At 37.7% G+C, this 12533-nt stretch overlaps 1 protein-coding gene across 1 annotated transcript in view; it reads left to right on the top strand.

The window, feature by feature from the left end:
- uggt2 (UDP-glucose glycoprotein glucosyltransferase 2) overlaps positions 1-12533 on the top strand; it is a 39911-nt gene that overhangs the window by 2998 nt on the left and 24380 nt on the right. Inside the window, exons 5-22 of the mRNA XM_088415118.1 lie at positions 440-552; positions 724-901; positions 3426-3522; positions 3611-3683; positions 4147-4247; positions 4435-4534; positions 5318-5378; positions 5622-5713; positions 5851-6001; positions 6707-6826; positions 8018-8103; positions 8218-8353; positions 8597-8728; positions 8801-8965; positions 9598-9721; positions 9825-9923; positions 10727-10821; positions 11106-11312. Coding sequence (XP_088271244.1) covers positions 440-552; positions 724-901; positions 3426-3522; positions 3611-3683; positions 4147-4247; positions 4435-4534; positions 5318-5378; positions 5622-5713; positions 5851-6001; positions 6707-6826; positions 8018-8103; positions 8218-8353; positions 8597-8728; positions 8801-8965; positions 9598-9721; positions 9825-9923; positions 10727-10821; positions 11106-11312 — 2130 coding nt within the window. The remainder of the gene's footprint in view (positions 1-439; positions 553-723; positions 902-3425; positions 3523-3610; positions 3684-4146; positions 4248-4434; positions 4535-5317; positions 5379-5621; positions 5714-5850; positions 6002-6706; positions 6827-8017; positions 8104-8217; positions 8354-8596; positions 8729-8800; positions 8966-9597; positions 9722-9824; positions 9924-10726; positions 10822-11105; positions 11313-12533) is intronic.

Raw genomic sequence — 12533 nt, 5'->3', positions numbered from 1 at the left:
CTGCTGTATTCTGTTTTTTTTGTTTTTTTTTTTAATTGAATGTAGCTGTGGAACCTCGGTTTTCATGATTAATCCTGACCAGAAAGTGACTGAAACAAAATGCTAAAAAGCAAAGTAAAATTTCCCATAGAAAATAATATAAATTAATTAATCCATTCCTAACACTTCGCAAAAAATATTTGCAAACTTCATATTCTAGAACTCAACTATAGTTTTTCATACAGAAAAGAGTGTAAAATAAATATAATACCTAAGGAAGTGTATGTCAACATTGGCACGGAAACAAGATGGGTAATATTGAATGACTCTCCCAAATTCGTAAGCATTTTCGTTGATAACAAAGAAGATAGTACTACTGTCCTATCCAAAAAGACACGAGAGACTTTATGTTTATGTTGTATTTCATGCCTCGTGCCAAAGTGTAGTCGTTACTCCACAGATAGCCAGCGATGAGCCCCCACCCGAGTCTTGTCCAGCATTTGTCTCCATTCACGGCCAACATAGCTGCAGTACAAAAAACATCAAGAAGCTTCTGAAGGCAGCTGCAGGCAGGTAAATCCAAGTGACATTGCCAACCCTGCGTGGTTTTTCACAGCAGACCAGGGCAGAAAAGTTTCCCAAGTTAATTTGATATTGGAAATCTTTGACACTCCCTCCGAGTGCACGCTTGCCCTTGGAAGAGTCAAATGTAATTTTCTGTGGTTCTTTTTCAAACGCTTGCAGGCCCCATCCGTATTTGTACAAGAATGATCACATATACCCCGGGGCTAATAAAACGGACGTCCCAGTCGTGATCCTATATGCTGAGATCGGAACCAAGAAGTTCACCACCTTTCATACCGTGCTAACGGAGAAGGCTGATGGGGGTGTGCTGACATATGTACTTCGTCATTTTGTGGCGGTAAGTTGCCTGAACTTGCTGCTTGTGTTTTTTTAGATAAAATGGAAATATTAAATGATCAAAGCCAGAGTTGTTTCCAAAGTTTGAATGTGGTACTGTGATAAATTGTACACATGAGTCTTTACTCTATATTAGCCTCAGGTCAATTGCAAATATGAGCAAGTAGCTATGCAGATCACCAATGCAAGACAATTTAACATGTCAATTTATTTTTATTACATTTTTTTGGGGCCAATCACCATCACGATCAATGAGTTTGAACATAACCACAAATAATAATGGATCCAGTCACAAAGTGACTCGAGATGTCTGTTTAAATAATTTCTTTATTTACTGCACATTCTTGTGTACTGTTTTTAGAGTATCAACCAAAAATATTTACAATATAATTTTGATCAAATAGTGTCTTTTTGCAATGGTTTAACAAACCTTGGCAGGTCCTAAAGTGACAGAGATGCACATCAGTTACCTCCAAGAACATGGGTGGCAAACTGGACCCTTTCTCCATGGCCGGTATCTTGCATGTTTTCTGGTTTTCTCACCCAACACACCCAATTTAAATAGTTAGGTTTTTTGCAAGCTCACCGTAAACTTGTAAAAATCCTAATCATTTGAATTTGGTGTGTTTGAGAGAGAAGTGTCAAAAACATGCAGGATACCGGCCCTCGGGGACTGGAGTTCGAACCCTGTCTTCTAGAAGGTATTCAAGAGCTGGTTAGACATAAAGTTAAAATTTCAGTCAGGTAAAAAAAAACAAAACTTGAGACATGAGTAATAGATGCAATAACTTTCTGAAATTATTCTACTATTTTTTTTTAATTAATTAGCTTTTCAGCACCCAGGAAATACTACATAGTAGGATCTAATAAGAAGCAAATATTCCCATAAAAAAGTTGCAATGTTGCCCCTCAAAACCTAATTTGCAGGACCAATTAATTGCATTATTTGGCGCATGTCATTATTGAGTTCCTTTTTTTTCTTTATTTAATCCTTTTTCTTGGACACTACTTGGTGGTGTTTGTCCCAAATAAATATTGGTGTTTTCTTTGCATCTTGCAGCACTGTCACATTTAGCTTTGAAAATGCCACGTCAGCTCTGCAGCCGCTGCGTGTCATGTCTAAGATGTTTATGTGACACACGTTGGTATCATTCACAAAGGTAATCAACTAGTGGTGCCACCTATTTATTTTCTGAGAGCCGTCTGAGGTGTGACAGTTTTTTCCTTGTGGCTGACGAAGCCGGCGATAAGCGGCATCAATGTCAATTTCAGCTTTATAGATGCCTGCTTGACTGACGCTGTGTGTGAGGCTAAAAGATGTCAGTGTGACACACTGCAGTATCATTTGTAAAGGTAATTACCCAGTCATTTTCATAGAGGTGGTTGTTTATTTGAGGTGTCACACTGATTTTTATTTTTTTAAGTGGCTAACATACCGGGCAATAATTAGAGGTTAGAAGAGGGGGCTCATAAATTATGTCCTCCTCTTGCTGTTCAGAAAATGGCGCATCCCAACCTTAGAAGAAAATTCTTTTCGAAAGAAAAAAAAACGTGTTTACTTTCTGATGTACAAGTAAGGTTAATAACATGACTCTGAACTCATTCATACTCGTTTTCAGCTGTTTACATTGATTTAGCCATTTCTTTGACCCATGTTGGCCTTGTGCTATCCCGAAGGAAAAAGAAAGTAACAAAAAAAGGAACATTTCTTTCAAGCCATGCTGAAGTAAAGCCAAGGGTTGATGTGTACAGTGGGTCTTTTAAATGGTTTCAAGGCTGCGAATCTGACACGGGTGTCAAGGTAACGGTGTCCTGTATGTACTGTATACTTAGTGATCCCAGTGGGAAATAGTTTTTTTCAACACTGCCTGCAACTGAAGGGTTTGAAATGACTCTTTAGATTACAGCAAAGCCATACTTTAGATGCACCGGAGAGAGGTCACACTCATTCAGAGGTGATCAACCGTTTATTAAAGGAAGGCTCGAAAGTGTTGTGACTTATTCAGAAAGGCTGATCAGTCGAGCGTTATGTTCGATAGAACCGGAACATCATTCACCTGCATTAAAGTGGACGGTTTGCACTGTCCTTGTGCAGACTTCAACTAGCCGCTGTCTCTTAGGATCCACCTACTACACATTAAGAGTTTTCTCCCTCACAAGAAAGTCGGATACACTCCGTATTATCCAAAATGCATTCCTACTTTTCCAAGAAAGATATTTAGCAATAATGTCTGCATTTTTACTGAATAACAACAGAGCATTTATTTGAAATAGCCACAAAATACACTCTACTGTATCTATGTATACAACCATTTAATCGATGACATTTTTGTAATTCTGTAATCTTTAATTCTCCTCTTTATTCATCGGCGCACATGCAATTTTGAGTGTCTAGTTGGCCTCAATTCAGCAAAGTCCATCATGTAATTCGAGAATAGCATTTTTTTAATTCACATTTTTTTTTTATCAAATGACAAGAAATTGACCTTTGTCTCCACCATTGTCACACGTTATCATTTAAACAGACTCCAAAGGAACAGAAGATGCTCTTGTCTGGCTACGGCGTGGAGTTAGCAATCAAGAGCACTGAGTACAAGGCAGTGGATGATACCCAGGTCAAAGGTTAGTCTGCATTTTACTTTTCTATTCATGTATTTATTTTAACCCTTTGTATCCATGATACAGATAAGCTTTTTTATTTTCTTGGTAGATTCAAAAACAACCATAAATGCTGAGGAAGATGGTAATGATGAAGTCCAAGGATTCTTTTTTGGAACATTAAAGTAAGGAATGTCGTTTTGTTAATCCACAACAAACAAGCCACTTACTTACATGGACGATAGCTGTATATTATACAACCTAATACACCAGCGAAGCTTATAAATCATTCTAACCTGCTTTATAAAATAATAATTAAATAATTTGTTTTGTAGTATTTGAACATTTTTATTTTGTTTATACAGCATTTTGTTCATAACTTCACAATGAACTGCAGCTTTACAGATGCAATAGTTGCTCTTAAGGCTCGTTACACTCACATTTTATCAACAATGCATTTAGAAAGAATGGATGTGCCTGTTTTATTGGGAAAAAAAAAAAAATCTAATGCGGGTTGAAATAATTCCTCCCTATCTGTACCACTTAAGCTTCCGACGTTTTCACACAACTCATACGGAATCTTATTAGATTGTGTTAGTTTTTATGTTGTGACCACAGTATTATAATATTCCTTTTACACTTGTCAAGGAAAGCTCATCCTGAACTCCAGGAACAACTTGGTGAACTTCGCAAGCATCTACTAGACAGCACCAACGACATGGCCCCTCTCAAAGTGTGGGAGCTGCAAGGTTGCAATTTATATTAAGGGCCATTCATTGTCTGCTAGAATAACTACTATAATAGCAATATCCAAAATCAATCTGCTTGTATACTGTATGTTGTTCGTAGTTAAAGGTCTTACTGGCATCTCCTTTTTTAAAAATTATTTACTGAGCTATACTGTATAACTCTGATTTAATTACTTTATCCCTTTAGATTTAAGCTTCCAAGCGGCTGCCAGAGTCCTGTCCGTGCCAAAGTTTGACGCTTTGAAGCTCATGCGAGACCTCAGTCAAAATTTTCCGAGCAAGGCAAGGTTAGAAAATACATCATTGAGTGAATGTGTTTTTTTTTTTTTTTTCCCCAAGTTGTATTGTTGCATGTTTATTCAAAACACATAGTTTTGTACGAAACTTTATTTTAAAAAGCATCTTTTTTTTTGTTTGTTTTAAGCAATTATTGTGTTATGAACAATGCAATGATAAGTGATGATAACCAATAAGAAATTCACTTTTAACTTAAACATGTTGAAATTAGGAAGTAGCTGCATCATTCAATAATGTTGTAATGATGTCAAATTTAAATTCATATAAATTACATCTCTGCACGGCATATTCCAATTGCATGTAGTTTGACTTTATTTTAGCTTTATTTACATTGATTAATGTCTCTTTCTACTGATGTTGACAGTTAAGACTCATTCCTTAAAATGGTCTGGAGAGTAAATAAATGTTTATGTCAGTGAAAGTTAGCTTGTATAATAATACAATAAATCACTGTATGGAGATTTCTTTTGAATAAAACAACAGGGAGCCAGCATGATTGACAAGATTATGTTACATTTTCAAAATATTTGCTGTATAGTGACCCCTACAATTTCCACTATAAAATGACTGTTCCTAATGACACTCTTAGTTAAAGAAAAGCAATCCAGTAAAAATGATTAGTTACTGTTGTTTGTTTTCAGGGGATTCACATACATTTGCCCTTTTGAGGCCGTGTGGGTCTTTCAGCGATTAAAACTGTCATTTTACTGCCGGGTGTGATAAAGGCTGATGGTGAGCGTATGTTTTACTGTACTGCTTTACTATTCCCACAGATCACTGACAAGAGTGGCTGTAAAGAGTGAGATGAGAAAAGAAATTGAGGAGAACCAAAAGGTGCGCTATCGTAATCTGTGTCCAAACATGATGTTGGGGGGGGGACTTTAGTTTGATGGTGCTTCTCAAGTGGATGCGGCTCTGATCTGTACCTGAAATATCCGCCACGACATCATCAACATTTTTTTTTCCAGACATTTGTCCTTGATTCTCTGCAGACTTTTATGTTTTTTTTTTTTCTCTGAGCTAACATGAAGAAAAACATTCTGGATCTCAACCAGCTCTTTGTGCTTGTTCTTTAAGCATCTGAGTGAGACCATTGGTGTTCACCCAGGAGATGGCGAGCTCTTCATAAATGGGCTGCACATTGATCTGGATGTTCACAATCCTTTCAGGTAGGATTCCAGCCCGATCTCACCACTTATCCTCCCCTATTGGACATCACAGCCCATTTACCTTAGTGTTTCTGCTACCACATAATCACAAGTTTGATACGTGTTAAAACCCGTTCCCTGTCATTTTTCATTGATAGCATTTTGGAGACCCTCAGAAGTGAGGCCAGGATCTTGGAAGGCCTTCACAACCTGGGCGTAAAAGGAGAGCATCAGAGTACACTCCTGAGATTGCCCGTGGACCGTGTTGCAGACAGCTATGCCTTAAATATCAGACATCCAGCTATAATGGTGCGTTGTGGTGACTCATCAGTCCTGGACTACACAGCGGGTAACAATAGAGAATCAATCATCTGCCAAGAAATCGCTTTAAATGAGAATCTTGGAAGTCTTTCATTTTCGATATGCGCCAGACATATCCAAATTTAAGCAGCCGCATCTCATCCGTCTGGCATTTGATGGAGGTGTAGGGTTTTTTTTAGAAAGAGGAAGGGGCAGTTTGCTTAGGGCAAGTCAACTTCATGCTGCCCGTTTTCTAATTATTTTTTTTGAAGTGTAAAAATAAGGAATAAATGTAGGGAAAATCTTGTAACCAGTATTTTGTACTGAGCTGTACAGTCAGTTCCTGCGCTATGGTTATGGTTATACTTTTCCGCTGCCATAACTGGCATTCTTTGTTGGTATGTCGTTTCAAGAGAAAAATGTGAGACCTCTTGAGGTTTACATGTGTGTTTTTTACAGTTGGAATTCTTAACCTCAGTGGCTGTCATACAATGCGTGGTTTCACCTTATGCTGTTTAAACTGTACACAGATAGCACAAAAAGGAGGCTCTACTATTTACTATTCTTCGGTTTATATAAGTCTTGAGATGCTGACAGACATTTGGACTCTGTTGTGTTTCAGCTGTACTTGTTATTTAACAAGTAAGGCAAAATATAATAATGATGATTGTTTATTTGTTTTTGTTTTTTTGTCAATGTTTCTGTATTTTTCAGTGGATGAATGACATCGAGAAAGACCCATTGTACAGCAGCTGGCCAGCGGGTGTTCAGGAGTTGTTGAGAACCACTTTTCCAGGAGTCATCCGACAGATCAGACGGAATTTCTTCAACCTGGTGAGATCTCAAAGTTGGTTACATTAATTGTGTTACAGCAGTAGTTCTCGACCTTTTTCGGTGATGTACCCTTGTGAAATCGCATCCAAGTATCCTTAACTTTTTTGAATGAAATAAAACAGTACTGTGCCATCTTTATCTGATTTATTAAACTTTAGAATAATTTTTGTAGTTGTATCACTATATTTTATCCAGCAACTCTCGAAAATAGCTTGTGTAATGTTACCTTTCTTTTTTTTTTATTATTATTATTATTATTTTTTTAATTTATTTCTGACTTGTCTGCTGGAAAATTGCATAGTAAATTAGAAAGCATTAAAGGAGCCTTTGCATGAAAAGTCAACCTTTTGGAGCTTTTAACGATGTTCCAATGTTGATTTCTCATCCTAAGCTCCCAAAGTATTATTTTCCTTCATTGATGCATATCTAAACATTCCTTGCTTATTCCGTGATCTCGCACCAGCCTTGCAGATGAAAAGGCTTGAATTGAGCTTATGACAACAGGAGCAATTCATACCTCCCCTACACGTCCTCAAACCGCCTGTGCAAGACAAAATCCCCACGACCTTATCCGAGTCTGTTAGTTTCGTTTTAATTCCGACACTGAGGAGGAGAAATTTTGCACCAAGTCGGCCAAGTAAACACAACATTCATCAGCTCCTCCGTTTTACTGTAGAAAATACTGTTGTTGAAAATGTGTGATTGGGAACACACAGCCAGTGACTGATTTGATAGGAGGAACGCGTGGTTGTGAGAGTGGAGTATTGACGCCGTTTTTATTTTAATGTCAGTAAAACGCCTGTTTTTGGCCCGGATTTATGCTGTTGGAATATTCTCCATCAGCTGCGAGCCTCATAATAATGAGCGGTCTAGAGGAAGGATGGATGCATGTTGCGTGGCACTCCGGCATTGAGCGACGTCATGAAGGTTGCAAGGCAATCAACGGTAAGAGGCGCGGTCTCTGCGAACAAGGTGTTTTACTTCCTGGTTGGAAATATCAATACCATAAAACTCATGTTTGTTAAGAAATTGAATCGAATCGCCGGTGTCAAATGTAATTTATATGCCCATATTACACCATGGAAAGAGTAAAATCATGTTATAGGCTCTTGCTCAGTGAGAAAAACGTGTAAGATCCGGCTCTCTGCCAATTCTGACACCAGTCTCTAACCTGTTCGGGACTTTTTGTAGGTTCTGTTCCTCGATCCGGAAGAGGAAAAAAGTGTTGAGTTGGTGAAACTTGCCGGGCTCTTTTACAAACACAAGATCCCCCTGAGGTGAGTGCATCTGCTGCTTTTTTATGCTCCACGTTGGGCATTTATAATCCTCACCAAGGCGCTGTTTCTCATTTCATCTGCAAATTGAATACTTGTTTTGCTCACTTTGGCCAGAATTGGATATGTGTTTGTTGTCAACGCCGAAGATGAGATTGATGGCTTCTCAGATGCAGGAGTTGGCTTTTACCGACTACTGAATTACATCGCAGACGAGTATGATTTATCCCAGGCCCTGATATCCATGGCCTCGGTAAGTGTATCGCAAATATAAATCTCTTTTGTTCACTCTGGTAGTTCTCACTGAATAACTTATGTGAGTACTTTACTCACCATATACCCTGAAATTGTGTGTTTTTTGACATGTTTGCACCGAGGGAGTCAGTGGACCTTCCTGCGATAGTGGCTCTGTCTAGTTCTGTGAAATTGTTGGCTGAGGCAGGGATGTGTGTGTGCACTTACGATATATCTCAGCTAACTTGTCACTCCAATGCAGCTGTACAACAGAGTCAATGAAGGGGACACATTGACAACTGACACAATCACTGCTTTCCTGAAGAGCAAATTCCCAAAAGCCAACGCTGAAAGGATCCTCGGTGCGGATTCAGAATATGATGAAAGAAGAAAGGTAAGAACAGAATAATACTCGGGAATTATTTGTGAAAAATAAGTATTGCAATCAGGTGTTTATGTCCCCCAGGAGGGCACCCTCTTTTACAAAAAGAGTGGCCTGGGTGCCCTTCCACTGGCCATATTTAACGGCGTCCCCCTGAGCCCAGATGAGATGGAACCGGATGAGCTGGAGAGCGTCATCCTCCAGCACATAATGGACTCCACTACTGCCTTCCAGAAAGCTGTTTTCATGGTATGACTCCACTGTATTGTCAGCCTCCCAGCGAACATCTTCATAAACTCACAAAAATCAATCAAAGTACTGATGTACTATTATAAGAGCAGTTTGCTTTACAAGGTTCATTCCTACCGTGGTGATGTAATTTGAATTTGCGTCATTACCCTATGTTAAGTCACTAGTAATACCACTTAATTATAGACATGAATGTCTGAAGTATAATTCTAGATTATACACATAAAATTAACAATAATTTAAAATATATATATATATATATATATATATATATATATATATATATATATATATATATACGTTGTGAATAACTGAGCCCTATTGTGTCACGTTACATTGTATTCTTCCTACAGCTCGGTGCACCCCTCTCATACCTGTCTTATGTATGGAAGAAGCATCTTAAACACAGTCATTGTAGAAAAAATCAGCAGTTACATTGAGTAATGGAATTCTTGCTTTCACACAGCTCAGAATAACAATAGTAATAAATAAAAGGAATCAATTCAACTCCAGGCAAAACAAAAATGAAGCAAATCATGTGCAAAAAAGAAAAGCTGCAGTCTGAAATATATCACAATGTTGTGCTTAAATACGTCAAGATTATGGTGCAACAAGTCAACGACTGTTCGCAGGGTCATTTGACTGAGGGAACAGATGTGATGGATTACCTAATGGAGCAAGCCAATGTGGTACCCAGAATGAATCCACTCATTCTAAGCACGGACAGAAAGTACTTGGACTTCACTTCCAATCCAGGTGACCTCACTTCCTAAAAACATGCTCAACTAGGTTATTCAACTATGTTGTTTTTTTTTTTTTTTTTTTTTTTTTTTTTAATTATTTTCATTTTCTTGCACAGTTGTGAGTGACTGGGAGGACACGACTATGTATTCATTCCTGGACTCCAGAGACAAGACTGCCGTGATGGCTAAGAGAATGAAGTACCTGACTAACAATGGTGAGAGGGATTTTTATCCACGGTTTGACCAACATACAGTTTGTTCTATAATTAAGATTTTTAGATCCTTTGGTACATATTGCTCTTGCAACCTTCAATTATTTAAAATAATCAGCCAAATGGGTGATATTTACCACATATTTTACCTTTTAATCTTTATGTACTTTTTACATTCAAGTAACTCTAAACATTTACAGAAGTTACTGTATTTCTCAGTACAAGTTGACCTTGGCTTATAAGTCAACCCCCTTTATTTTTTTTTTTTTACTGCAGTTTGGATGAATTTTACAAAACGCGATTGCAAGTCTACCCCTGACTTTAGTGGTTACATAGATCATGGCAGTTCAATTAAAATACATGGTGTGTGTTATTAAAATGACAAAATTACAGGACTTTTAGAGGCATTAATACATCATATACAACATAGTGTTGTAGTTATAGAGGGAGGGGGCGGGAAGGAAACGAGACAAGATTTAGACCCATTGTACGCATGCGCGTAGACGCAAATGCTGAAACTAATGTTGCAACAATAAATAATTTGACGTTTCAATGCGTTTTTTTTTTACAGCTGAATATTAATTTGTCTAAAAGCCCTAAAAGTCTAAAAATGATGGGTATTACTCTTCTTAATTGGTATTTTTACATGCCCAAAATCTGCAGTGGCCTCACAAAATCCATATCGGTTAGGCTTCACTTAATAGGACATAGGTAAGAGAAGGTAGGTGTTAATTTTCTATTCTTGATTTTATTTAGGTTAAATGCCAGCAGTTGTCATTGATCAAGATGTTTCTCTTTTCCCTCAGATGATGACGGGATGAGCGTTGTGACCATGTGGATTGTCGGAGATTTCCAGAAACCCTCAGGAAGAAAATTATTGCTCGCTGCTCTTAAACATTTGGTATGTACATACAGTACAATCAGCACATGGTGCAGTGGTGTAATCTCTGTAATTTACACATTTATTCATCAATAAAAAAAGAAAAAAAATTCTCATAACTGTTTATAGTGCAATTAGCAATTTTCCATATGTCAGGAGCAAAATATGAAATGAAACTCATCAACACTTTGTTAAATATGTGCTTCTTCTGTGACATCGCCTGTGCTTGAAATAAAACGTGTGATAGATTTGTTAATTTGATCACCGCCCTGTGTGTGTCTGTCTATGTGTGTGCGCACAAACAGGGAAGCAGCTCCGGTGTGCGTGTGGGGGTGCTGGATAATCCGGGCGGAAGGCCCAGCGAAGATAACACAGCCGTGTACCGGGCTATCTGGGCTTCACTCGTCACCCAAAAGAATAAAGCTGCGGCTGAGTTTGTTCAAAAAGTCGCAAGGGAACAAAGTCACCAGCTGCTCCAGCAGGGGACCAAGATGAAGGACTTGCTGCTGCAGGTAAAAGACTCATCCGAGCATGTGGTTAGCACGCATTTGCATTTATTTCATATTTCAGGTGAATTTAAGCCACTCGGCCCTAAAGTGAAATATTCAAAGTCAAACATAATACTTCCAAGTTGTAATTTTAAAGCATCTTCTTCCATTAATTCATTTCAGTCAAACTGTCACCCCTATAAAACGTTTGTGCCTGCAAATGTTTTGAAGGAACAATTTATCCGTCTTCTATATTCATCTTAAAGATGTACTAAAAACGGACATATATATGTGTGTATATATATATATATATATATATATATATATATATATATATATATGTGTGTATATGTGTGTATACATATATATATATATATATATATAATATATATATATATATATATATATATATATATATATATATATATATATATATATATATATATATATATATATATATAATGTATGTATGTATGTACTTAAAAAAAACACAGTGAAATTAAGCAAATAGGTGTCGTATCTTTTGACAGGTAGGCCCATCATCAAAGTTATTCACATTGCATCCACTATTTTTAGATCTGGCCACTTTAATCCTTGATTAGTACATTCAAAAGTATTATCCTCCATTAAACACCAAACAGCATGCTAGAAACAGCTTGAGATAGTTTTGCCAAGGATTTACGGAAGAGAGGCTGAAGGACTCACGCAGGAATGCATCTAGTTGAAGAAATTTCACATATTTTAGTCATCAGTTATTCAAAGGAGCGGCTCCTCATTTTATAACAGATAGGTCATGGTTGAGCCTCAAACATGGACCTGATGTACTAACAAATATTTCGACAACATTACTTCCCTCCAATGCAATCTGAAGGAGTTTGACTGGCAGCTTCTCTGCCTGTGACTTTTTCTTCACACATTCCCACTTGACTGTGGCAGACTGCACCACTGTCTTCTGTATTTCACAGACTGCAGTGCCATTTCTATCAGCTCAGACGGTCGCTGATCCAAAGTATAGCAATGCGCATTTTTATAGAGGGAAACCCGCCTCATTTCCACTAAATGCTATGATTTGATTTGTAGTACTTCACCATATAGCAGTTCAGACTATTAAAGATTATTTGTGTGTGATATTTGGTGTTAGATTCCAGATTCACTTGGAGAAAACGCACATGGGCACGGGGAGACCATGCAAACTCCACACAGGCAGGCCGTACAAAGCTAGAATTGAACTCTGGACTCTCAACT

Source organism: Hippichthys cyanospilos, chromosome 5, assembly GCF_059441005.1.
Source record: "Hippichthys cyanospilos isolate Australia breed blue-spotted pipefish chromosome 5, RoL_Hcya_1.0, whole genome shotgun sequence".
Lineage (NCBI taxonomy): Eukaryota > Metazoa > Chordata > Actinopteri > Syngnathiformes > Syngnathidae > Hippichthys > Hippichthys cyanospilos.
Note: the sequence above shows the minus strand (reverse complement) of the source record. Positions and strands in the feature narration are given on the sequence as shown.